The sequence below is a fragment of the Leptodactylus fuscus genome, chromosome 2 (assembly GCF_031893055.1).
Source record: "Leptodactylus fuscus isolate aLepFus1 chromosome 2, aLepFus1.hap2, whole genome shotgun sequence".
Classification (NCBI taxonomy): Eukaryota; Metazoa; Chordata; class Amphibia; order Anura; family Leptodactylidae; genus Leptodactylus; species Leptodactylus fuscus.
Genome location: NC_134266.1, coordinates 253,327,707 through 253,354,880, shown reverse-complemented (window position 1 = coordinate 253,354,880; position 27,174 = coordinate 253,327,707). Strand labels below are relative to the sequence as shown.

The 27,174-nt window shown below is 44.9% G+C and overlaps 2 protein-coding genes across 3 annotated transcripts in view; both read left to right on the top strand.

The window, feature by feature from the left end:
- The window catches only part of LOC142195934 (protein mono-ADP-ribosyltransferase PARP4-like), an 825,676-nt gene extending 825,276 nt beyond the window's left edge, over nt 1-400 (top strand). For both annotated transcript variants that reach the window (XM_075266048.1, XM_075266050.1), the window contains one exon: nt 70-400. In XM_075266048.1, the coding sequence (XP_075122149.1) occupies nt 70-259 (190 nt within the window). In that variant the 3' untranslated portion in view covers nt 260-400. The remainder of the gene's footprint in view (nt 1-69) is intronic.
- Nucleotides 401-5,240: 4,840 nt separating this feature from the next.
- Nucleotides 5,241-26,211, top strand: MPHOSPH8 (M-phase phosphoprotein 8). Its single transcript, XM_075266060.1, has 14 exons — nt 5,241-5,477; nt 9,547-9,702; nt 10,441-11,229; nt 12,534-12,639; nt 18,933-19,187; nt 19,331-19,462; nt 19,634-19,722; nt 20,543-20,683; nt 21,410-21,496; nt 22,126-22,277; nt 22,834-22,988; nt 23,789-23,916; nt 24,494-24,577; nt 25,455-26,211. Exons 1-14 carry the CDS (start codon nt 5,313-5,315, stop codon nt 25,494-25,496), a joined length of 2,481 nt encoding a protein of 826 aa, XP_075122161.1. The 5' UTR covers nt 5,241-5,312; the 3' UTR covers nt 25,497-26,211.
- Nucleotides 26,212-27,174: the final 963 nt, after the last annotated feature.

Here is a 27,174-nt window from a genome sequence, read left to right as displayed (position 1 = left end):
TGGTGTACTCCTGATTCCAGGATTCCTTGTCCTGTATTTCTTCTAACTTGTATCTGCTTCTTTAATCAGTTCACAGTATCCAAGCATTGAAAAAGCCATTGAGTGGGCAGTAAAATCTGACCGACAGTACCCGGACATCTGTATGCGTCTTGGTTTGGGAAAAGACTGGGATCAAGCAACACGCCAGTTATTGGGCCTGGATCCAATACCTACAACTTCTGATCTTTACTCAATTTTGCAAAGTTTATTTCTCTCATGATCATATTCCGTCTTACAAGTGGAAGCAAAACTGTCCTGCAGCTCCCCGCTGTGGATAACATGACTACCTCATCTATAGGTCATTGCCTGACCCAATCCTTTCACTATTGGAACAAATGCAGACTTTTTACATAAACAAACACTATATACATAAATTATTACATGGTATTTTACACTAATGGGAGGCTTTGCCTCGAAGCGTAATGTTTTGTAAAACATTAAGAAAAAAATCATGAAAACTTACATTACTGGATAAAAGTCTGTGTATATTATTATGTATGATAATTTAGATGCCATCAACGCTTACATCATGCACAATGGAGCCAAGTACATGACTAGGTTTCCAGCTACTTACCTTGCTCAGCTTGCGGCAGTAATAGCACATACAGACGCAGCCTTCTTCATCTTGAGTATGATAACTCGCTGCACTGAGAACTCACAACAAAAAACATTTTTACAAAGCATAGGGAAAAATAGTGTAGGGCCTTGATAGCCAGAAAAAAACCCATCATGCAATATTTGATACTATTCTATTGCAAATATGATACCTTTATTGGCTAACCAGAAAAATTACATATGCAAGATATTAAAGCAGAAAGACCCTTCTTCAGGCAACCCAACTGATTGACTCAGAACACAGCAGAACATTGGCAAGATGCTACACAAGGTTAGTAATATAAGGTACTGTAATAAAACTGAGGTTATAGGGGTATAGACTTTGGAGTTCAGGAGTCTGGAGTCAGTCATGAGCTCACTCCCTTTGTGTAGCCTCTTGCCAGTTTGGTGCTGCTCCTACTACATGACACTATTGGGAGGCATTTTGGATCCAATTAATTTAAAATTATGACATTTTAGGGGGCGTTCACTCTACCGCTGCTGTTTGCCCCAGGCTTTCCCTCCTAAACCCTGGGAAAACTGGACAGGGCATGGCTTGCCGGTGGTCAGCTTTAAAACCAAGGTGAACATTTGATATGGGGCCCTTCCAGCCCCCTGACCCCTCCCCCCCTTCCAGCACAAACCGTATTGCTGCACACACTATTATGCGCCATAGTGCATAATAGTCTTGTGCCTTCTTCACACAGGGACACTAGTCTCTCTTTCTGCCAAGCTAGTATCCCTACGCTGTGCTGAAGAGATCCAACAGATCGAAATGGCGCTGTCCGCAGCTGGGAAACTGTTCCTTTTGGAATAGAAATACTAGTTTGGCTAAACCTTGCATCATAGCATTTAAGGCTTATTGAAAAAGTCGTGCATGATGTTTAAGGGGGCTGCCCTAGAGGGCAGCAAACAGAGGCACTGTTTACATCTTATTATTTACATCTTGGAAAACAGATTTGCATATTTTTCCCATAATCCCCCAGTGGAGCAGAAAAGGCTTTGTAAGACTCCATACGCCTGAGAAGGTGCAGATTCCCTAAGGAGTGTAATTATCCCCTAATCCTGCTTTTTATATATCACTCAAATGATCTCTTCACAAGCAGTGTGTGACTAAGTGATGTCTGCAGTGATGTGATATAAGTATATATATTTGCGGCACTTTTCTGAAAAGGAAGCAATAGAGGATTAGAGTTAGGGTGCATGCACACTACGTAACGCCGGGCGTGTATGAGAGCCGTACACGCCGGCATTACAGCAGACTGCCGAACACTTCCCATTCACTTCAATGGGAGCGCTCGTAAACGCCGCTGTTACGAGCGCTCCCATTGAAGTGAATGGGAAGTGTTCGGCAGTCTGCTGTAATGCCGGCGTGTACGGCTCTCATACACGCCCGGCGTTACGTAGTGTGCATGCACCCTTATACAGAAATTTTACAAAAAGTACTCAATGAAGAATGTTGCCAGACCAATAAAGTGCAATACAATATGACCCTACTAAGGAACAGCGGCATCTAGTGGAATAAACATAACATTACAACATGCAATAAAGAGGTGAAGCATTCATACCGCCAAGATTTTTGGAGCTGTCAAAGTCAGACACTTATAGTTCAAGTTTTAGTAAAAGTGGACAGTTTGTCTATATACTTGACATTTTTTTGTGTACAAAGTAAAGGAATGACGTAAAGACATTGTGAGGAAGCAGAAATGATTTTCCCTCTTCACACAGTGAATTGAGATTTTTTTCTTCTATGTGATATGTAGTAAAAGTAATTGCACCCATTAACTTAAAGGGGTTGTCCAGGATTTAGGGCAAACATGGGCGGCCAGGGTGGATGTAAAACAAACTAACAAAAAATACACTGCTCAAAAAAATAAAGGGAACACTTAAGCAACACAATGTAACTCTAAGCAACACGGACTGACAATCCATTTCACATGATGTGGTGCAAATGGAATAGACAACAGAAGGAAATTATTGGCAATTATGGAGACACTCAACAAAGGAGGGGTCCTGCAGGTGGGGAGCACAGACCACGTCTCAGTACCAATGCTTTCTGGCTGATGTTTTGGTCACTTTTGAATGTTGGTTGTGCTTTCACACTTGTGGTAGCCTGAGACGGACTCTACAACCCACACAAGTGGCTCAGGTAGTGCAGCTCATCCAGGATGGCACATCATTGCGAGCTGTGGCAAGAAGGTTTGCTGTGTCTCTCAGCGCAGTGTCCAGAGGCCGGAGGCGCTACCACGGGATAGACCAGTACACCAGCAGACAGAGAGGGGGCTGTAGGAGGGCAATAACCCAGCAGCAGGACCGCTACCTCTGCCTTTGTGGTGGAGGTCATACAGGCACGTGGAGGCCACACTCACTACTCAGCCTCATTTTGACATGTTTTAAGGACATTACATCAAAGTTGGATCAGCCTGTAGTGTGTTTTTCCACTTTAATGTTGGGGGTGACTCCAAATCCAGGCCTCCATTGGTTAATAAATTTGATTTCCATTGAGGATATTTGTGTGATATTGTTGTCATCACATTCAGCTTTGTACAGAACAAAGTATTCAATGAGAATATTTCATTCGTTCAGATCTAGGAGGTGTTATTTGAGTGTTCCCTTTATTCTTTTGAGCAGTGTATATACTCCTCTTTTCCCATTGCTCTGTTGTGCGATCCTGATCTCCATTCCCTCCTATGTCAGAACTCGCCGCAGCACAAGCAGAGAGACATATGTGATTGCTGAGACCGATCAGAGTCAGCAGATTCTGGCACCGGTTCTGAAAGGGAACCAGGGATAGGTGAGTATTTTTTTTGTTTAGAGAACCCCTTTAACTATTACGAGGTGAATGTATATATATAATTTATTTTATTGGCCCCATTTGCAGTACATATGGATGTTATAAAATGACTGAGACAACCCCATTAATAGCAGTGTGAATTCTCTTTGATGCTGACACAGGCTGGGACAGAAATGCGTAGGCTCTGGTGACATCAACGCCAGTCGCTGACCTCAGCAGTCACCTGATGGAGACCGGAGATGTATCAGCAGTGATATCACCACTACCCATCAGGTGACTGCTGAGGCTGGTGACAGGCACCTCACACCAGACCAATACTGGAAGGAAAGGGGATGAGACACCAGAACGGAGGACTGAGGGTAGAGGAGTATTGTCTAATTTTTTGTTTTAACCTTCCCAGGGCCTTCATTTAAATGAATTTGCCAAATGTGATGTGAGCGGCCCCTTACTTTGCAATTTTTATGTTGCAGGCTTGAGATCACTGCGGATACCAGTTTCTTCATAGTTACATCACTGATACATGCAGAGGTCACAATAATATGGCCGACATTCCTGATAACTATGCCCCATGGACCAGGTTTGGCTGTGGTCTAGTGAAATGTGCTAAGATGCTGAATGGAGAGTTGTTTGCTCCATGTACAACTTAACATGAAAGGTGACATATTCTGTGTGACGCGGTGACAGATAACTTCAGTGCATGCAGTGCAGCAAATTGCTATATGTGAGTAGTGACCTGCTGATGGTGAGATGAACGTTGGGATATAGACATTTAATCTGGACATTCAGAAGCCTACTTGATGCGCCTGCCACCACCGCTCCAGAGAAACAAGTGCAGTTAGTTTTGGTGCCTGATATAAGCTCTGTAATGTCAAAGGGGCGGTGTCAGGCAGGGGGTGTGATTCAGAGCTCCAATCAGAGGCAGCCAATGTCAGAGCTCAGAATCACACCCCTTATCTGCTCCTGCCTGACACCGCCCTCCTGACAGTACAGAGACTAAATAGTATATCAGGCACCAAAACTAACTGCATTGATTGCTCGGGAATGGTGGGGGCTAGAGAAAAAATAGTCACTGTGCCAGAATCAGTGGAGAAGCCGCTATTACATGATGTAAAGAGCTGAATTGTTGGAGGGGGTGAAAGGTTCTCTTTAAGTTCTCTGTTTAGTGTATGACATAAATTATTTAGAATTGCATGAATTCACTATGATATAAATGTGACTATTTCTATAGAATTCACTGTGATATCTCTGTACTATAGCACTAGCCTGCTCCTAGTAGTGTGTACACCCCCCTGGCTAAACATGCTGATAACTAGTTAGAGGGAGTGTTTTTACTCTTCCATAACCCTGGTATTCCATGCTGGGACTTGCAGTTCTCCTGCAGTTTATTGCAGACATAGCATAACTTTATAACTAGGTCTGTTGTGAGACTCCAGCACCCAGCCCGTCCTGACCACGTGTAGCTGGTATATTGCTGTATACTGTGTGCAGACATGGTCGCTCCTGCTTACAGCAGACGCCCCGCCCCATTACAGTAATACTAATGAAAGCACAGCGAGTAGCGCATGCGCAGAAGCCAGCAGACGGTCACGCGTGCTCTAGGACTCCCTGGCATTGCCTGAAGTTACCTTACAATCCGTTCCGCCCTTCAGGCGATGAGAGTCAGCGATTGGTTAATTTCTTCTTGTCAAGAGTGTTCAGCATCCAATCAAATTCCTCCATACTTGACCGCAAACTCGTTCTCTGCCTCCCATTGGACGGAAGGGGTAAACCCGCTCCCCTCGTTGTGCGCTGTGATTGGTGGAGCGCCCCATCCTTTCGGGACGTATCGGGGAGGTGTGTGGCGCAGGAGGATTTTCCCGTTGTCGTCTACCTAACTCGAGCCATCATGGCGGAGTTCGCGGGACGTGATGGCACCGGCGCTGTCAGCCAGGGGGGCGAGCTGGAAAATGCCGGAGTAGGGGCCGAGACGATGGAGGGGGCGGAGAGCGAGCAGGAGGGCGAGGAGGACGTGTATGAAGTGGAGAGTATCCTGGACTCGAAGATTGAGGGGGTGAGTGAGGAGAGGAGGTCACCTCAGGGGCCACACTATGGAGACTTCCTACAACTCCCAGCATGCTCGTCATACACAGCATTATACAGGGCTGCTGGTTTGTAGGGGTTAAAAAGGGCGTCCATGAAGGGGGATCCTATGTGTGGGGGGCAGGGCTGATGTTTACATTCCCTTCCTATAGATCTATTGGTTATGGCTGCCCCCTGTGGCCCTGGAGGTGTTTGGCTGCTGCAGATGCTTATGGCTGAGTTCACACTTGCACCATACATGTTCTTTATTTTCTATAAGGCATCGCCATGGTGATTGCTGAATGCCAAAAAGTGTCATATACACAAATAAACTACAGTGTGTATGAGGCCCTAGAAATGAATGGGTCAATGTGTTTGTTGTGAAAGACACTGACAGCGCCCGTATTGTGTGCACGAGGCCTAAGTCTACGTTCACATCTGTGCCACTGTCCAATTGAAATCACAGACGAAAAAAAATCTTGCAAACAAGACTTTTGCGGTCAGCATTGTGAGGGAGGAATTACAGATAGCTGACGTGCCCCATTATTGTAGAGGTGCTCCCCGGGATACCTTGTTATCCATCATTACGGACCAGAAGAACAGCTCAAACACCCTAAGGCTACATTCACACCTGCAAAATATGCTGCGCTTTTCACAGCCATTTTGCATCTGTGGTTCAGTCGCTTTCACTGGTCTAGTGCACATGTGCGTATCCATTGTGTTATAAAAACAATAGTCATGTGGCCATTTTAGATGTTTGCATAATGCCCAATGGATATGACTGCACCCTGACTGTCGCATCATCTGTTCAGGTATACGGAATATTTGGATTAAGTAACAATACATTCTGCTGGCACCACACCCCCCTTCACTGTGCCATTACATATCAGATCGGTGGACCTCAAGGGCATTCTCGTGGTTTAAAGGGATTGTGGCCTTTATGCCAACACAGCAGCCTTGGTGGTATTATTTACCTTGGTCTTTCTATACGCATGGTGTAGGGCAGGGGTCGGCAACCTTCAGCACTGCAGCTGTTGTAAAACTACAACTCCCAGCATGCACACTTGCTCTGCTGTTCTTGGAACTCCCATGGAAGTGAATGGGGCATGATGGGAGTTGTAGTTTCACAGCAGTTGGAATGCAGAAGGTTGCTGAGCCCTAGACTGACGCTGCACTACTGCTACAGAGAAGGCTGCTTGTATATATAGAAGTAAATAACCAATCGGTGGGGGGCCGAGAAACAGACTCCCAGTGGTCAGATGTTAATAAATATCAGAATAGGTCTTTAATACTTCACAGAAATCCTAAGAGATAACCCCCTTTCATAATACGGCCCCTTGTTCTACTTCTAGCCGCAGACCAGCCAGAGATTGTAGGGGAATCTAGTATTACATGGGGCCAGTCAGATGGATGCCTGTCTAGGTAATATAGGGACTACTCCAGTCTGCCACAATGGGAGCTGCTTGTATCCGTGCTAGAAGCATGCACAACTGGCTAATGTCATGTATGTAGGCGGGTCAGAAGGCAAAACAGAGAGTATGTCCTCCTGATGGCTATCTAACCTGTATGTGCAGCATAGGGCTCGTGCACCCATCTTGCATCTGCAGGTTCTGTATATGTTGGCCTTTAGACACAGAAATGGATTGTGACCTGCGGCCATTAAGCCGGGTTCAGGCAGGGTTTTATGGACCGGACTTTGAGTCAGAGGCCACCTCAGTATCCGGTCCAAAAAAACAGCCGCGACTGGATGCCGGTGCAGTGCGTACAGTGCCCAGCATCTGATGGCCGCATTCCCCTTCGGATTAGGCCCAAATGAATGTACTTGGTCTGCCTCAAGAAATGGCATGTCGCTTGTTTTTTCCGCGAGCGGCAACAAACTGCTTGTGGAAAAAGGAACACATTGAATTGGGTTTAGGAGGGTATAAGAAGCATCTTTCATAGTTCCCGTTCCTTTTGAAGCAACACTTGGCTTTGGTTCAAAATCTGCAACAAAAACTGCAACTTTTCTGCAGCGTATGGCCTGAAAGAGATAAAATATAGACAATATGTGAAATCATGGTCTCCTTGTTCTCACTGCTGGGGGCCATGTTCCACTGCAACGTGAAGGAGGCTGAAATACAGGGGACAGATTACCGTTGTGTCACACCACCACCTCTATAGTGCAGGACCTGGTCTCACTGGACTCAACATGGAGATGACGTCTTCTTGCTTTCCAGCTTTGCGCCTTGAATGCAGCGCTCCCCGGAGGCTTGTTTCCCATACAGATCCTTTGTGTGATGTGTAAACACTGCGCTGCCATCGCCTGAAAGAACTGCCTCTGACATACATATTCCACAGCACTATTCAGGGATTATCGTTCACGTCAGTTCCCATTCCCTTATATGTTTTTGAAGTGTTGAAGGAGACCTGCACAAACATGGGGAGAACATACAGACTCGGGACCCCAGGGCTGCAAAACCACAGCAGTGGTGCCCATATGCTACAATGCAGTTTTCTGACTACCTGAATGTGTGTTGAGTATCTTTCATTAGACAGAGAGCTATGCCAGCGCGTCTCACCTGACTTTACGCCAAGACCTCTGTCGATAGGTTCAGCTTACACGCCAGTCGCCTGCTATCACACTGGGATGCCACGTCTGCCAGTACATTTCCCTGGCAAGGAAACTGTAACAATGCATGGCTGCCTTCTCCAGAGCAGCTCTTTGTTCTCTCTGCTGTTTGTAGTGTGGAACTACAATTTCCAGCAATTACTACCCAATAGGCAAATGCTGGGTTTCCTACAGGAGAAGCGCACCCTACTGGACCTCAAGGCAGTAAGAGAGAACCTGTGACTCTCCAGCCCTGGTCATGGGCTGTGAGGGCATTCTCATGTGGCACATGTGAGGCGGAATGTCCTAGGACACCTCTATTTTCTGCATGACTTGTGTGTTTGCAGTGCACAGGCTCCATATCAGACAGCCAGTTGTGATAAGACGGGAGGAGAAAGTTCACCCATGGTGTGCTGAGCACTTAGACATCTTAGATCCTGTTTACATGACGCTCTTCTGAATGTATACCCTTGAGTGTCAAAAAAGTATTTGTCTGTTCCTCAGCATACCTGTTAAAGGGGTTTTCCAAGCAATTATAATTATTATTTTATTACTTTTTTAAGTGATTTCCCCCCCCCCCCTCTATTTACCCCGTTGTCTTCACGTGACTGCTGAGGTCAGAGAAGTCTTGGGGCCCCACTGGGGTGGTGGAGTAAAGAGAATGTGAAAGCGGATGTATCCTCTAGCTATACATGTCTTTACATTACAGTGACGTATGAAGGCGCTCTACAGTCTAGGTGAAAATCTCATAGCTGGAACCATAACGGCGCCTTGTTCACATTTGTAGTACATGTGTGTGTTAGATACGATGACTGTGAGATCACTAAGGGTCCTATCACTGGGCCCTCCAGTGCTGAGGAAGTGATACCTCCCGTTAGTGTCTGTTTTTACCTATTTTGTGATTGTACTCTTTATATGGCGATTTTTATTTATTTATTTTACATCTGCATCATTATTTGGCATGGGAATGGTGGGGCATAGTGACAAGGCACAGAAGGGCCACGTTTCGGGTAAACAGAGCTGTACTGTTATGTCCCCCAGCTGCTCAGTGATTAACATGCAGAGCCCTCAGTAGTACGCGGCCGCCGGCGTGAACCTGCGATGGTGAGAGGCATCCTCCAAACAACCAGCCCTGTTAGATGAGATTCAGAGTAATTGTTGTGTGTTACCTCCGCTTCCCCTCCCCCATCCCTCCTGTGTAAGATTTCACTCTGCAGATGTCCTAATTCAGTTCTCCACATGGGAAAGCATCCTGTCCTGTGATGGATCAATACACACCATTCATTCAGCTTCACTAACTGTATAATATCAGATATAGATATCACTGTATAATCTTTATAAGGTGGATGTCAGATCAGAACACGACAATCCCCTGACTGCAGACACTCAGCTCCGCCAGCTTCCCCTCTTGCGATTCATTGACTTGCATAGACTTTCTAAAGGATTTACATTACTTACTCCTCTTTTCTTCTAGGGGGAGGTTCTGTACCGGATTCGCTGGAAAGGCTACAAACCTGATGAAGATACCTGGGAACCCGAGGCCAACCTGGATTACTGTAAAGAAGTCCTCCTAGAATTTAGGCGGAAACAAGCGGAAAGTAAGCAGAAGGCTGCTAAGAAGGAGACGCTGGTAAATATTCCGCTGTCATGTGCATGATGTGGGGCAGAATGGAGGCATTGACCATGGAGGATTGCCCCAGTATATTTGGATCTACTTGGCAAGCCGGGAAAATATTCAGAGCAGCTCATAGGTTCATGGCCTAGTCGTGTTATGTCGTATGTCATGTTATGTGTCTCTCGCACATTTCCCTTCTAGCGATACCTGTTCTAGCTGCTTGCTAATGCGGGAAATGTACGACGGCCTTGCCATGGTTCATACGTAACACTTTTTGGAACCTTGCTGTTAAGGGAGCTAATTTTGAGCCCAATACCCCCCCCCCCCCCCCCCCAAAAGTAGCTCCAAAGCCCATCCTGAATCTGCACCCATTGTATTCAATGGGAAGGAGAGGCCAAAGAAGGACACTGTAAAAATGTTCTGCTTGATCTTCTCATGGATTCCACGGCTGATTCAAGCACAGAAGCCACAGGATATACCGTAAATATCCTTATAGACTTTTCAGTGATAGTGACTCAGGACTGGTGAGGGGTTCAGGGGTCAGACCTCCTCTAATCATAAAGTGGTGGGATATCTTAGCGAAACAAACAAACTTGTACCCCCTCTGAGTAATACATCTTGTTCTATGTTGGTACTGCTGAATGGTCATGATGTCAGCATTAGATAGCTGGGGGTATGCTATAATTATGTGATATAGTCAATAGTTGGCGGGACAAATGAGGCCTAACTTCTCTCCTTTTTGCCATTTAACAGCCAAAATTGAGTGATCTCTTTGATGCGGAAACCGATAGTGATTCTCCACAAAGCACAAAAGATGAGTCTAGCCAGAAAAAGAAGAAGAAATCAAAGGAGGAAGAAGACAAAAAGCAACAAGAGGACTCGAAAAAGAAGTCAAAATCTGGGAAAAACAAGGAAAAGTCCAAGGCTGAGGCAGAACCACCCGAAAGCCAACTTATTGACTCCAAGCCAAAGAAAAGGTTGTCAGAAAGCTCTGAAGACCTGAGCAGTAAGAAGCCAAAAAAGGAAGAGAGTAAGAAATCCAAGAAGGAGGACAATAAGGATGGGAAAGGGAAGGCTAAAGAGGAACATAAAGAGAAAAAAAATAAAAAAGCAGCTGAACTGGACACAACAGAGAGGCAGGAGTCTCCAGAACCGGAGCCTGACGCTGCGGGGATCAGCGGGGACGGTTTGGGGGATGATAGAGATAAGTCAGGTCAGGAGGAGACTGTAAAAGGCCAGGAAATGGCGGTGGATGCCGCAGAGGAACCGGCCGTAGTAGGGAATATGGACGTGGAGACTGACGATATGAAACTTAAAAAAAAGAAGAAGAAACATAAGAAAAAAGCTGAAAAAGAAGACAACGTGAAGGCCATGTCCATTGAGGAACCCCATGTGGATAAGAAGAGTCTCCTAAAAAAACAGAAGTCTGTGGATAAGCTGAAAGAGCTGATCATGGCCGAAAAGCTGCCAGCCCCCATCCCGAAAATCTCTAGACTGAGCGGTGAGGAGAAGTCCAGGAAATCTGTGGACTCCTTCCCAGAGGTATGTAATACTAGAACTCTTACCATTACTATCCAAAATGTTTATGGCCCAACCACTTAATTTGGCATATTTAAGGGATTTTACAGCCACAGTCGGTGTTACTGGCTGCTTGTCAATCCCAGGTCCCACAGTGATCGCACAGGCACTGCTCCTGTGCCGACACAACCGCCATGATGTCACTGTACGTCTTGGGGGATTAGTGCAAGCCAACTTGTGGGGTAAACATTGTGCAGAGTTTTAAAGATTTTCTCTAAATATCTTGTGGTCGCAGTCTTGTTGTCTTGATCGGTTGCCAGTGGGTGTGACCATGAATGCAGAACCTTCCTAAGGTCAGAAAATCAGCTATGATGTCCTTATAGTAGCCGGGTTATCTTCTCATATATGTAATGTCCTCCTGATAACCCTACACTACATGTATGAGAAGATAACCCGACCACAATAAGGACATCATGGCTGGTTATCAGGAGGAGACTACATGTATGAGAAGATAACCTGACCACAATAAGGACATCATGGCTGGTTATCAGGAGGACACTACATGTATGAGACGATAACCTGACCACAATAAGGACATCATGGCTGGTTATCAGGAGGACACTACATGTATGAGACGATAACCTGACCACAATAAGGACATCATGGCTGGTTATCAGGAGGACACTACATGTATGAGACGATAACCTGACCACAATAAGGACATCATGGCTGGGTTTCTGACAAGTCCACGTCCATAGAAAGTTTCTGCATTCCTGGTCGTGTCCATTGGCAACAGATCTAGCCACGAAGATGGTTAGAGGAAATCTTAAACTCTGCAGAATTTTTAACTACTTCTATTTGCAAAAATGTTTAACTCTTAATTCTCTACAAATATAAATCTGATTATGTACATGGGAATACCCCTTTAAGTCTTGGTTGTGTTAGGGGTTAAAGGAAGTTGTGTCTGGCACTGATATAATTATCCCTTGTGTTATGACTTGCAAGACTTCGCCTAAGGCTTTCCCCTCCTCCACAGGTTGTCCCTTACGCTTTACACCGCACTCTCTATAGAGAAGCTTATCCTTTCTTATGACTTGTCCTTCCCTAACAGTCTCTTATGGCCGACTGATCTGTTACTGTAACTTCAGCCTTTGCTCACATGTGTTTTAGTAAACCAAGGGGGGCAGGGGGATTTGTCTGCTTATCCGTCCAGCCTATACTGAACCCTAGCCTCCTGTACAACCCTAGCCTCCTGTACAACCCGCAGCCTCCTGTCACAGATGTCAAGCAGGATTTTTACTTTTTAATTTATTTTATATCTTTACCAGAATAAAGAAGCAAAAAAATCTGAAAAATCAGATCTGTCCAAAGACAAGTCAAAAAAAAAGCACGATATGGAGAAAGATGCAAGGAAGGAGTCAAAGGTGATGAAAAGTGAGTTTCCAGCTGGCAGAAGTTCTGTCGTGTGTAGCGCTTGTGCTTTTCTTTTTGTAGATTTATGCATGTATGTCTCACGTAGATAAAGATGGCACCAAAGCAAGTTATCCTCAGTCCTTAAAATAGGGGATGACGTTCATATCCAAGCAGCCGGACCCCACTGAGTTGAAAATTATTCTCAAGCCTATGGATGTTGGATAACGTGGGTTGGTGGGAAAGCCCCTTTAAAGGGGTATTCCCACGTCGCATACTCACCAGTCTTCGTTGCTGTAAATTCTTCTTTCTTCCAGCTTTGTTGCGTCATTGGTGGGCGGGGTCACATATGCAAAGCCAAGCGGTGAGATGCCGCTGGCCCTGCGTGCGCTCTCATAGACCAGTTTAGCCTTCACAATGCGAATAGAGACCTGGCATCCGCCTCTCTGTATTACAGCGGATATGTGTATTCGCATTGTGAAGGCTAGACTGGTCTGTAAGTGTGCACGCAGGGCCAGCGGCATCTCACCGCTTGGCTTTGCATATGTGAATACAGACCCAGCATCCACAGTAATAGAGAGGCGGATGCCGGGGAGTGTAGACGCCAGCACAGATGCCTGCAACATCGCTATGCTTCTGTCCTGCATGAAGCCAGCAGCGGCAGAAGTGGTGCTGTTATTCCGCTCCTCCGCCCCCCCCGGAGGGCGGGGCATAGCGATGGGCATAGCAGGCATCTGTGCCGGCGTCTACACTCCCCGGCATCCGCCTCTATTACAGCGGATGCCGGGCCTGTATTAGCGGCCCCTTCCCCCCCCCCCCCCCCCAAAGGGTAAACTACCCCCCCCCCCCCCTCCAGGCTCGCTCCTGTGCACTTAGCCCCTCCTCCCTCAGAGCAGCAGATACATCACTTGACTTGTGACCAGATAAGTCAAGGGGTGTGTCAAAAAAAAAATGAATAAAGTGATATAGTGGACAAACAAAGCAGTTTTGCTGAAGCAATGTATTTAGGAAAAGTCTTACATCCACATTAACAAGCAGTATAGATAGGATCCTTGTGATGGGACAACCCCTTTAAGTCTGATATGTTAAGGTCGAGTTCACACTGAGTTATTTGCAAGAGGATTTTGAAGCAGAATCTGGAAAGGATTTTTTATATAATTTTTTTTTTCCAAAACTTAGTAGTTGACTGTTGGTCGGGTTCACACAATGGAAAATAAAAAGGAATTTGGGGCCGACCTCCACCTCTGATTCCATTTCATTTTCTGGGCATCCCTGTGGCTGAAAGCCTAAGCACAGCGTCAGTTTTTCTCCTCTGTTTTTCCTAGCTGATAAGGCTAATTCAGTTGCGCCTAATATGCGGAGTATCTCGTAACGCACAGTCTGCCGAAAGATTGAGCAGAATACGTTATTTATTTATTTTTTCCGTGTTCTGCCTCCCATTGCTAAAAATCTGGCACTGATGCGGAGGTGGAATCCAGTGTGAACATAACCTAAAACATCTTAGACATGGCGGTCTGTATTAACTGCGTCTTCCTATAAAGGACTGGACGGAAACTGCCGCCTCCCTGTGTAACCATTTTGCTTTTGTCTGCCTTTGGCAGTGGGTGGCATGGCTAGTTGCAAATGGCGCAAAGTCATTCTTTGTCAAATTGGTCTGGAGCCCTGAAGAGAGGAGTCAGGGGGGAGAAAATTTTACTATTCCAGAGTGCGCTGTGTTGAGGCGAAGAGGCTTGTAGGGGTTGGGCAAAGTATTACTGAAGAATATATACGGGTAGCTTTATTTTGTTTTATTTTACGTCTTAATTTTCAGTGAATAAAAATAAGTCCCTGGTCATGTAATGGACACACAGGCTCCCAGTCCGGTAACTAGCTGTGCTCCTGTGTCCTTTGCAGGACTATAGACTGATAATTATTTTTAATATACATTTATTTTTCATTCTACTGGAATTAAGCAGAATGAATGAGATCTAGAAAACCATGAGGGCCCGTTCACACAGGCACAGAGGGGGCAGATTATGGCACGGAATCCACGTTATAATCTGCCCCCTCACAATGGTGGTCTATGGGGACTGCTAGCATTCTCGTTACAGCGAGCCGCGGCGTCCGCCTGGCAGCAGCAACCTCCGGACTAGGCCCATTCATTTGAGCCGACTCCGGAGGAGGAAACCGCGACAGTCGTGGCAGGCGGGTTTTGACCCGAGAGTGACGCGGCTCCCCGCGTCACTCTTGGTGCCAAAATCCGCCCCCCGTGTGAACTAGCCCTAAGGAATTGATACACAAAGTTTGGGAAAAATATTGGAAAACTAGAACTATTCATTATGCAAACCATAACCTTTGTCTGAAGTGGGCCAACCCCTTTTCTACCAGCGCAGTAGCTCCACGTTCCCATTCAGTACAATGGTATGGCCAATGGATTAGTCCCCTGTAATGCTTCCATTAACTCTCTGAAAGGACTACACATGACGTCAGTCATATGATCCTCACATGTCAAGTGACCCCTGCATTCAGTTAGTAAATGGCGCTGGTCACATGATCGCCATGTTTAGTTGCTGGAGGCAGATTATTCAGGTCACTGTCCGGTTGTGTAACAGGGAAACAGGAGCAGAACAAAAGTATCCACCTACAGCAGCTGATCTCGGCATCACGGCTGTCAGTCTCTGCGGCTTTTCCATTGTTCTCTGTAAGGTTAGAATTACATGCAGGTAGACTTGGGGCGTAAGGCTTTGTGTCGTCCGAACACATTAGTGGAGTAGTAGCAAGAAAAACCACAAGGATGAGCATTAGCCTAACTTTAGTCCTATTCATTCCCCCTCCATGAGCCTGCACATCTCCTATGATCCTGTATGGAAGAAACTGTTTATTGGAGCTACATTGATAATGGTTCAGGCTTTTAGTTCTGAATCCTCCCAGCATTCCCTGCTTGTTCAGTATATGCTGAGAACATGCTGCAGTGTATTCTGGGAAGTGCAGCTTATACACTATACATTACATGATCTCCGCTAAGGTGTCAGGAATGGTGAGCAAGCTTATCTATCTAGCTTATATATATATATATATATATATATATATATATATATATATATATATATATATATATATATATCTTTCCCCAGGCCCCAACGTTCCCAAGCAATCCATTCATGTAGTGATGGTGCTTAAAGAGGATCTTTCTTGGTCCGGGGCACAGGCAGTTCTATATACTGTTGGAAAGCCGACAGTGCGCTGAATTCAGCGCAGTCAGCTTTCCAGCAGTATACAGAACTGCCTTTGCCCCAAACCCATGAAAGGTCCTCTTTAATTAAACTCTAATGTCAGGAGGGTGGTGTGAGGCAGGAGCAGGCACGGGAGTGTTATACAGTGTTGGCCAAAAGTATTGGCACCCCTGCAATTCTGTCAGATAATACTCGTTTTCTTCCTGCTTGCAATGAAAAAACACAAAAGAGAATAAAAAAAAATAAAATCATTGATCATTTTACACAAAATTCCAAAAATGGGCCGGACAAAAGTATTGGCCCCCTCAGCCTAATACTTGGTAGCACAACCTTTAGACACAATAACTGCGCACAACCGCTTCCGGTAACCAGCAATGAGTTTCTTACAAGGCTCTGCTGGAATTTTAGACCATTCTTCTTTGGCAAACTGCTCCAGTTCGTCCCTGAGATGTGAAGGGGGCCTTCTCCAAACTGCCATCAAGAGATCTCTCCACAGGTGTTCTATGGGATTCAGGTCTGGACTCATTGCTGCCACTTTACAAGTCTCCAGTGCTTTCTCTCAAACCATTTTCTAGTGCTGACCTGAAGTGTGTTTTGGGTCATTGTCCTGCTGGAAGAGCCCTGACCTCTGAGGGAGACCCAGCTTTCTCACACTGGGCCCTACATTATGCTGCACAATGTGTTGGTAGTCTTCAGACTTCATAATGCCATGCACACGGTCAAGCAGTCCAGTGCCAGAGGCAGCAAAGCAACCCCAAAACATCAGGAACCCTCCGCCATGTTTGACTGTAGGGACCGTGTTCTTTTCTTTGAAGGCCTATTTTTTTTCCCCTGTAAACTCTATGTTGAGGCCTTTTCCTACTTTTGTCTCATCTGACCAGAGAACATTCTTCCAAAACGTTTTTGGCTTTCTGAGATAAGTTTTGGCAAACTCCAGCCTGGCTCATGTCTCTGGGTAAGAAGTGGGGTCTTCCTGGGTCTCCTACCATACAGTCCCTTCTCATTCAGACGCTGACGGATAGTACGGGGTGACACTGTTGTACTCTTGGACTGCAGGGCAGCTTGAACTTGTTTGGATGTTAGTCGAGGTTCTTTATCCACCATCCGCACAATCTTGCGTTGAAATCTCTCGTCAATTTCTCTTTTCCGTCCACATCTAGGGAGGTTAGCCACAGTGCCATGGGCTTTACACTTCTTGATGACACTGCGCATAGTAGACACAGGAACATTCAGGTCTTTGGAGATGGACTTGTAGCCTTGAGATTGCTCATGCTTCCTCACAATTTTGCTTCTCAAGTCCTCAGACAGTTCTTTGGTCTTCTTTCTTTTCTCCATGCTCAATGTGGTACACACAAGGACACAGGACAGAGGTTGAGTCAACTTTAATCCGTTTCAACTGGCTGCAAGTGTGATTTAGTTATTGCCACCACCTGTTAGGTGCCTCAGGTAAGTAACAGGTGCTGTTAATTACACAAATTAGAGAAGCATCACATGATTTTTCAAACAGTGCCAATACTTTTGTCCACCCCCCTTTTTTATGTTTGGTTTGGAATTATATCCAATTTGGCTTTTTGACAATTCTTTTTGTGGTTTTTCATTGAAGACAAATTAAATGAAAATAATAATACCAAAGAATTTGTGATTGCAATCATTTTCTGGAAGAAACTGAGTATTATCTGACAGAATTGCAGGGGTGCCAATACTTTTGGCCAACACCGTATTTGAGCTCTGACACTGTTCCCTGAGTCACATCCCCATATCTGCTGCTGTCTGACCCCACCCACTTGACATGAGGTAGTTTAGCTAGCATATTGAGCACCAAAACAAACTGAACTGATGGCTCAGGAACAGCGTGGGGCTAGAGAATAAAATTCCCAATATGCTGGAATTAGTGGAAGGGCACCGATTAAAGGATGAAAAGAGCCCAAGTTGGTGGTGGGGTAAAGGTCCTCTCTTAATGGTTTTAACACTCTGGCCCCTTCAGTCACCACCTCTGTGGGGTTTCATATGTCAGGCCCCACTAGTCTGAGGTTCATTACCCGTCTTAAGGACAGGGGATTGCAATCCTATTCCTAGGAAATCCCTTTAAAGAGGACCTTTCACCATTTTGCACACAGGCAGTTCTATATACTTCCGGAAAGCTGACAGTGCGCTGAGTTCAGCGCACTGTCGGCTTTCCCGATCTGGGCCCGGTGTGAAGAGCTTACGGTCCGGTACCGTAGCTCTTCTATGGTCAGAAGGGCGTTTCTGACAGTTACCCAGAGACGTCCTTCTTCACAGCACAGCCAATCGCGCTGTACTGTGGAGCGGGGAGGAATGCCCTCCCTCCCTGATAATGCTCGTCTATGGACGAGTATTGCGAGCAGAGGGAGCGGGGCGTTCCTCCCAGCTCTCACAGCACAGCGCGATTGGCTGTGCTGTGAAGAAGGACGTCTCTGGGTAACTGTCAGAAACGCCCTTCTGACCATAGAAGAGCTACGGTACCGGACCGTAAGCTCTTCACACTGGGCCCAGATCGGGAAAGCCGACAGTGCGCTGAACTCAGCGCACTGTCAGCTTTCTGGCAGTATATAGAACTGCCTGTGTGCAAAATGGTGAAAGGTCCTCTTTAAGGGTTCATTCACACTAAGTATACGCTGAGCTGATTCTGAACATAAAACACGTTCAGAATCAGCACGTACAAAGCAGATCCCATTCATTTCAATGGGAGCCGGCATACGAGCGCTCCCCATAGAAATGAAAGGGCTGCTTTTTTCCCTATATACGCACGTATCACATTGAAACCAATAGGGAGAAAGCAGCCCATTCATTTCTATGGGGAGCGCTCATATGCCGGCTCCCATTGAAATGAATGGGATCTGCTTTGTACGTGCTGATTCTGAACGTGTTTTACGTTCAGAATCAGCTCAGCGTATACTCAGTGTGAATGCACCCTAAGAAAGCAGAAATGTGACTGCAGCCCTGAGCTGGAATAAGGATGGGGCTCAGTATATGGCATGTTTATAAAGTTACTCAACTTCTCCAAATGTTTATGATGAAACTTTTAGATTTCTTTAGAATTATTTCTGAAAATAACATCAAATCTTATCTCAATAATCTTGCTAGACTTAAAGGAACCAAAAGCCGTGCACGATGCCTTCACAATATCTGCTGAAGACAAGGAGGAGTGTATGGACAGTAAAAAGAAGGACGAGTCTTCCCTTGACCATAGACTTCCAGAAGATTATAAAACGAAGGAAACGAAATCCAATTTCAAAGACCGAAGAAATACACAAGATGAGGCCGATTCCTGGACATTTGGAGGACCAGAAGGAGATCAGGAGGTTATGGATACCATGTGTCACCCTCAGGACAGCTCAGGTATCTTGCATGTAGTCCTCCAGGGGGGTATTCATGTGTGCCAGTGCCCACCTGCCCTCCTGACGTCTTTGCTACGTTATATTGCATTTACGCCCTGTATTTCATAGACTAATGGTTTCCTTGTACTATTATGTGTATTGTAGGAGCTCTGGACAGCAGGCCCCAGCTTATGGGTGTAGGAATGGACCTGCAGTTGGAGTGGATGACATTGGAGGATTTTCAGAGGCACCTTGATGGATCTGATGAAATTATCCCAAAAGACCCCATATCAAATAGTAGGTTTTACCTATAGTATGCTGTATATGCCATGTAAATCCACCCGTATACGCATACACAAGATAGGTCCTTTTAGATCTGAAAACTAAGGGGCTGTCAGAGTAAGAGAGAGAGAGATGGGGCGGTGGGCTGTTACTATTTAACCTTTTCTTTTCCTCTACTCTCTATAGTTGCATTGAAAGAAGCGGTAAAAAACGGTGACTACTTGACTGTGAAATGTGCACTGAATTCCAAAGAACAGTATAACCTGGATCAGGAGGTAAGTTATTTGGGTACTCTCTTGCCTTTTTCTACCATTATAAGGCCAGGGCATCACAGTGACACATTCACAACTAGTATGCAACCTTGGGGGTTAGGAACACAAGTCAGAAGTGTTGTCCAAAACTACCCATGTTTGGCAGCACGCTGAGGCCTGGTTCACATCTGCATCAGTAATCTGTTCGGGGTCTACATGGGGACCCACCGAGCACATTGGCAAGCGGTGTGCAGTGAAAGCACACGGACCCCATAGACTATAACATAGCCATGCGGACAGGAAAGTAGATTGTGAACTACTTTCTTCTCCACATGTTCTGTGCGGAAAGCACACGGACCCCATTATAGTCTATGGGGTCTGTGTGCTTTCACTGCACACCGCTTGCCAAAGCGTTTGTAAGTCAATGCGGTGCAGTTTTATGTTCCTCTGTATGTTACTACCATATTCTCACAGCGCTTTTAGGAAAGAATACCTCTCTATTAGAGCGTCCAATGGGACACTCCATAGTACAGCAGATTCACTACTTTATAATAGTTACAGTGTAACCTTAAGCAGCATATTATTTCTATGGGCCCATACAGACATCTGCAGTATACACAGCTTTGTATACAGGCCACAGAAGAGGACCCCAGACTATGAAGCATGTCCTTTCCTTGGCAGAATTTACGACCCAGACAAGTGCAGGGGATCATATAAGTCTGTTAGTGGATCCATGATTGTGGATGATATACTGACATGGATGTTTGCACTGTCCGCAGTGGAGGAAAATAAATGAAACAACCAAAATTTCAGATTTTTTTTTTCAAAAAAATTTCCATTGTAGGATGCAAGTGGCATGACTCTAGTCATGATGGCAGCAGCTGCGGGGCAGGATGATATTCTGAGGCTTCTGGTAAAGAAGGGAGCCAAACTCAATGCCAGGCAAAGGAACGGGACAACTGCGCTCATACATGCAACCGAGAAAGTAGGTGTTTTATTCATCTACCACTTCTATAATACGGATGGGTCAATGCCATAAGAGTTTATTTTTCCTTTTGAAAATATGAAAAACAAATGCCTTGGTTCTATGGAAGACTGTTCTATACTGGTATGTTTGTGAACAGATGTGGGCATAGATGGGTTAATAGGTGTGTATGGGAGCGAAATGGGGAAATGAACCGCACTGAGGGGTTATTCGCTTCTATCTGTGCGCTGTCCGCATTTCTCAGACTGCCATAAATGTCCGGTCTTATGTCTATATATTATGTCATAAATGTCTAGTGTCATCTGCAGCCTATCTTACGGGAACCAACCTCCATCTGGCAGTGTCTGCTGCGAGTGACCGTACATGCAACTTTTTACATTCACTTCTATAGGACTGAACGCTTAGTCTTGTCCATGCACAGCCCTGCCTTTACTCACAGCGGCTATGTGACCGTGTCATGGAACCCCTGTTCTCGAGAGGGATTGACTCCTTTGGGAGTACCTACATGGGGCATCCAATTAGGAATACATTGATATATTCAAGACTGTTTCTTAATGCAAGTAGACTCGGTAGAAGCCGCTGCATATGGATGACGTATTGAGCACCTGATCCATGTGGACTGCATGAACTTCTCTGAAAGTTTATAGGAATTCTGCAATGTCTAAATATAGCCTTACATTAGTGATGTGATAATTCTATTATAATGTTGCCTGCTTATTTCCTCAGAATCACCTGACCACAGTGGCTCTGCTATTGGAAGCTGGTGCTTTTGTGAATTTGCAGCAAGTGACTGGAGAGACTGCTCTGATGAAGGTATTTGGCGGTTCCTTATATAGCGTGCTGTAACTTCTGCAATTTCTGTAGGGCTGTAGCGACATAGTAAATGGTGGAAATGATAGAACTCTAGAAAAGCTTCTGAACAGGTCTCCCCGACATGAACTTGTCTGTAGATCATCAGTTTATTTGTCTGCTTTCCCAAATAGTTTTATGAAAGTGAATCTGTCAGCAGAACTCAGCATATCAATCCAGCCTTGCAGACTGATAGCGTTACCTGAATCAATTAGTAGTTTCCCTTTGTCGTGATCTTTCCATTTTTGTTGATGCACCAATGAGCTCTTTGGAGCAATGAAGGTGTTGTTGTTTACCTTGTTGGAGCAATGACCATACCCTCGTTGCTCCAAATAAATCATTTGCATATTGACAATAATGGTGAGATCTTGGCAAGCTGGGCATGACCATTCACCTTGGTAACAGGTTGTGGTTGTCGCTGCAGATTCTGCCGTCACAGAATTGTGTGTTATTATTTCCACAGTTTTAGGGGACCCTGCCCAAGATTATTACATGTCAGGATAAGTGGACAGGTCACCGTGAATATTGTGAATGTGCCTGATACATTGCAAGAACTGCTAATATCCATGTATATATTCTTCCTGTCTTTTCAGGCTTGTAAAAAAGGAAATATTGACACAGTGCGACTCTTGATAGAACACGGTGCCGATTGTAATATACTGACAAAGCATCAGAGCAACGCTTTACAGTTCGCTAAACAGAGCGATAATATAGTCTTTGAGTTACTCAATGGCCATTTACAAAAGTAAGTATTGTGTCTCGAGGTAGCGTGGCTACATGGGGATTCGGGATCTGGATGTCGTAGGGCAGAGGGTACCCTGCGGGGGTCGGACTCTGTTCCCATCACCATGGACTGTCAGATTAAATGGCGTTTTCTATGATGAGACGGCCCCTTTGATAGCCTAACAAACTGCAACCTCGCATTGCTCTGAGAGGATTCTGTAATGGATGTCTCTATGAATCCTTCCATGAGTTACCTGCTCTCCAATGAGAACTGTCTGAACCACTTAGATCTGACAGGGGCCCCCATCCTTCATTTTAGTAATCCGAACCTGTACATTTCAATACTTCTGACATGTTGCTGGTAGTTCTCTGAAATAATAGATGGATACCTATGGCTGAGTCTGAGGACACGGAGTATTACATTGTGATCCTATATGTTCCCGTTGTTACTAATGTGAAGGGTCTGGACACCTGAATACAAGTGATTGGTCTTCCCCTATATCTATCCTATAATATTGTGCAGTCCAGTTGTATAAAGCCATTGTCATGCTGATCTGTGTCTAATCCTCTCTTCTTAGGCTCTCCAGAGTAGTAGAAGATGCTATTAAGGATTATTTTGAGGCCCGGCTTGCAGTGCTCGAGCCCATTTTCCCAATTGCCTGTCACAGGCTCTGCGAGGGACCAGATTTTTCTTTAGATTTCAATTACAAAGCCCCATTTAACATACCTGAAGGTAAGTGTGTGTTTTTTGGGTTTTTTTTTCTCTTTTATTTCGGTCTAGAACTGAATGATTTTCTCTTCTATAGATTAGAATCACTGCAGAATAAGATTCCTTATGGTTTGCTGCTCCTTCGATACCATTAGTTAAATACATTTCCCAGATTGGAGTGTGTTGCTGTGCCGTCTTGCATAAGCTGGTTTGGTGTGTTACTTGATAAATCTATTGATTTAAGGTAGAACTTCTGTCAGAGAGAGAGGAAAAAACTGATAGTAACTGATACCCACCTTTCCTAGGATTTGCCATCCAGCCTCCTTTGTGACATCAGCAGCCCTGAGTCACCTCTGAGGCTTGTATATGGGCCGAGGGGATAACCTGTCTGGGATGGGAAGAGGGGCACATGTGAATGCATCATGATATCCACAAGTGTCATGACGTCAGCCCACCCATGTGACTGCTGAGTGCAATCATAAGCCTCAGTGGTGAACCTGGGGACACTCTGTCTTTACAGAAGAGGCCGACAGGGATTTCCAGGAATGACCAATGGACGCCGCAGCAAAGCCTTTTAGAGGCCTCTGGGATCAGAAGACACTTAAGAGTATGATTTATGGGTGGCGAATTTCAAAAATCTCTGGTTTGGCTGAATCTTAAAATTCATCCTGAATTCAGTTGTAAACTGGTTCATTCGTCCCCGGGCCTGATGTAGGAGCTTTATATGGCTGCTGATAGGTCTGTTCATGTATGTGAGGGAATCAGACACTCATCCTATGGCAGTTATGTAAAAGGATTTTCCTTTTCTACCTTTTTATTTTCAGAATCTGGAGTTCTTTTGTTTGTTTTTCATGCAAACTTCTTTGGTATGGAGGTGGTGGTTCGGCTCTGTGGGCCGTGCAGTGTCCAGGCTGTGGTACTCAATGACAAATTCCAGCTACCTGTGTTTTTGGTAGGTGAATGCAGAAAATGATATATGTACCCTTATATGTATATCTGAAACTTTAATCTGTCAGGTCTCTTACATTCTTTTATATAGAGGCATCATGAAATAGAGGGCGAGAGAGAGGTGCTGAAGTCAGTTATGTGTTTGGTTTAGGAGAGGTTGTCAGTCCTGCTTCTCTCTCCCTTTCGTAATGTCTCTTCCTGTATATGTATATAGAGAGATGTCGGTCACGGCACAGGGCAGGTATATGACATCTGAGTACTTTCCATTCCCATGTGACTTCAGTGGAGGATTTCATTATGACATCTTGGAGCAGGACAGAACCTTCTCCATAGTCATCAGAACAGAACGGAGCATCAGATATCCCATCGGAAGAGCCTCAGCCTGTACACTCTTGTTGTGTGCACGAGGCCTTACTTTCTCCATGGAATCTTGGCAGCTTATTAAACGATTTATGCATGAAGATACAAATTCTAGAAAACTAGATATATATCCCCAGACTCAGGGCACCTATGATTGACAAGAAATGGCTGACAGTTGTGTAGCAGAGCTGCGTCTGATACTGTCTTCTCTTCTATTACAGGATGCTAACTTTATTTATTCTTTCAGCCCTGTTCCTGGGGCTAATAAACTTTTTATAAGACTATCTGAGGTACCCACTGCAAAGGTAAGCTGCTGCCATGGGGCTTTCTTGGGTTATTTCCAATTCCATGCATTTTCAGTGTTCATTTGTTAAATGTTGTCCTAGTAAGGCTAGATTCACACACGGCATCTCCTGCACAGATTCTGCCTGCTGTTCATTCCAGTGGGGGCAGACGCCTAGTTTTTGCTAGCAGAAAAAGAACAAGCTTCCTGTTTGATCTTCGGACAGAATCCACCTGAAACTCTCACTGAAATGAATGGGCACAGGAAATTACAAAGCCAATTCTGCTTGGCAGTTCCTGCTGCAAAACCGCTGTGTGACCCTAGCGCTGTGTGACCCTAGCTTATAGGACCGCCTAGTACCCTGCCTGGTTGGCCTGACAGTAGTGTTTGCTTCCTAGGGGCCGCACTTTGTAAGTTGCTTTTGGACATATCCCTAGAAGTGCGTAGAATAACATCCTCTAAATTAGTGTTTCTCAACCTTTTAATACCAAGCACCCCTTAGTCACAAGAAATGTTAGGCTGTGTTCCAAAATCACGGCATCCACATGAGGATAATACCCCACCTGCATCTCCTGTCCTGTACACCTCTTGGGAGTAGGAAGTCTGCTTATGAGCTCACGTGCTGCTGCTCCCTACAAACCAGCAAGGAAGGTCTGGTGAAGTCTATGGAGAGAAATGGCACCAATTAGCTTGTGTGCCCCTCAAGGCTGTGGTGTGTACTGCACCCTGAGATCCACTGCTGTAAATAGTTCAGCTACTGACCGGCCATGAGTGTGTCTGACGACCATTGCAGTCTTGTGTATCCTTTCCTTTATCTGTTCCATAAAATCGGCCATGTTGTAGTAGCCGCTCCGTGTTTCTCTGTGTCACAGACTTATCATCACTTTTCTGTTTTTTAGGTGAAGCTGCTGGTTTGTGCATACAGAGTACAGCCACATTAACTGACAGGTGACAGCGGCTCTCTCCAGTTTAGTGACTGCCCCTTTCCTGAACAGTAAAAATAATAAAGGGACCAGTCTGGCCGGACTGCCCATCCCCCGTGTTTTTACTAGAAGTACAATGTACAGTAGAATATTTTATTTGAAGGTCATTCCTGTCACCGTTTCTGTGCTGGGGTTCATTTTAGTTTGTGTGTTAGTACAGAGGACACCGGACCACAGGAATCTTCTCCAGTCCACTAAACCTCTGTCATATTATTTTTTCTTTTAACCAACCAATATTGTGGACTAGGCATATTTCCTTTCAGCTATGTCTGCATTGGAGTTTGCGTCTTCGTACCGTTCACTCCGCACACATCGGTCATGTGACTAATGGCCTCTGTGCTGCTCATCATGGAGTCTGTTACCACCATCACTGAAACTTTGCACAGACAGAAATTTGTGGGCGGTGGAGGCCTCAGTGACAGTTCCATGAGAAGAAAGGACTATGTAGTTTGTATATAATATATAGGAGGCTGGTGCTCGCAGACGGCTTTGCTTTTGCTGTGCGAGTGAGTGAAGAGGACATGTATACAGAGATATAAGATGAGTTCTCATCTTGGCCCTTTATCACATCTAATGTAAAAAAAATATTTCCACAATGTGGAATAACGCATTATAGTGTCTGTATTTTGCAGCTTCCTATCTAATAAAATATTGAAGACGATATTTAACGTTACCTGCTATAGTAAATGTTTTATTGAAACTACTAGTAATGTCTCAGAGCGAGATATTACCAAAATGAGTTTTGACTGCTGAACGTGAAATGCTGCAAACATGGTAAGTACCGTATGGACTGTCCGCCCTGCACAGCTCCGAGATATTGTCTGTGTCACAAGCAGATATAGTGACTCCGGGTTTATGGGTACGAGTTTCATATGCTCACTGACTTTGATTTTGTCTTTGAAATACGCACTAAATGTTTTATTTTGACGAGATATTTCCGGTTCTAGATGGATCAGGGTTTCTTTTGTGAATATCAATAGTTTATATTTTTGTATAATAGTATATTAGACTACACGTGATTTTTTTTTTTTTTTTTTTTTTGTACAGTGCTTTGGAAAACCTGTAACATGCCTGACCATATTACAGATCTGGTTAATTAAATTACAAGAAGAAAAAAAATCTAAAATTTTTACCTGTAAAATCTTTTTCTAGCAGAGTTCATTGGGGCACACAAGTGGCTGGGTATAGCTGCTGCCAATAGGAGGTGGATAATAAGCCAAAAGTGTTATAGAACGGCTACTCAAGAGTTCACTGAAAGAATTTAAGAAGCCAAAAAATAAATCGAAAACATAACAATGAAACCAAATGATAAAAAGGGACAACAGCCCTATACTCGATGTCCTGCCATATTGCCTACTAACATTATAAATGTGAACGTTTGTGTGTTCGTTACTCAATCAGGCAAAAACAGTTGAACGGATTTGGATTAAATTTGGCACATAGCGACAACCTGTCAGCTAACTGCACTTTGCTGATAGCGCCTGGTCTGTTCTCTCTATGTAAACACACAGATAACACTGAGTCCATTCTGTACAAGCATCTGCATAATTATCAGATTTGTATAAGTGTTCTGAGTCCTGTTCATCCAGAAGGAGGGAGGCAGCGTGCTGAGACACTGAGATGGGAAAACCCTCTT

Bases quoted from the DNA above. Each gene is read 5' to 3' on its own strand.
- MPHOSPH8 (XM_075266060.1), top strand. From the start codon at position 5,313: ATGGCGGAGTTCGCGGGACGTGATGGCACCGGCGCTGTCAGCCAGGGG. The intron at 20,684-21,409 runs GTAGGTGTTTTA...TTATTTCCTCAG, and splicing joins TCATACATGCAACCGAGAAA to AATCACCTGACCACAGTGGC. The intron at 22,989-23,788 runs GTAAGTGTGTGT...TTTTATTTTCAG, and splicing joins CCCATTTAACATACCTGAAG to AATCTGGAGTTCTTTTGTTT.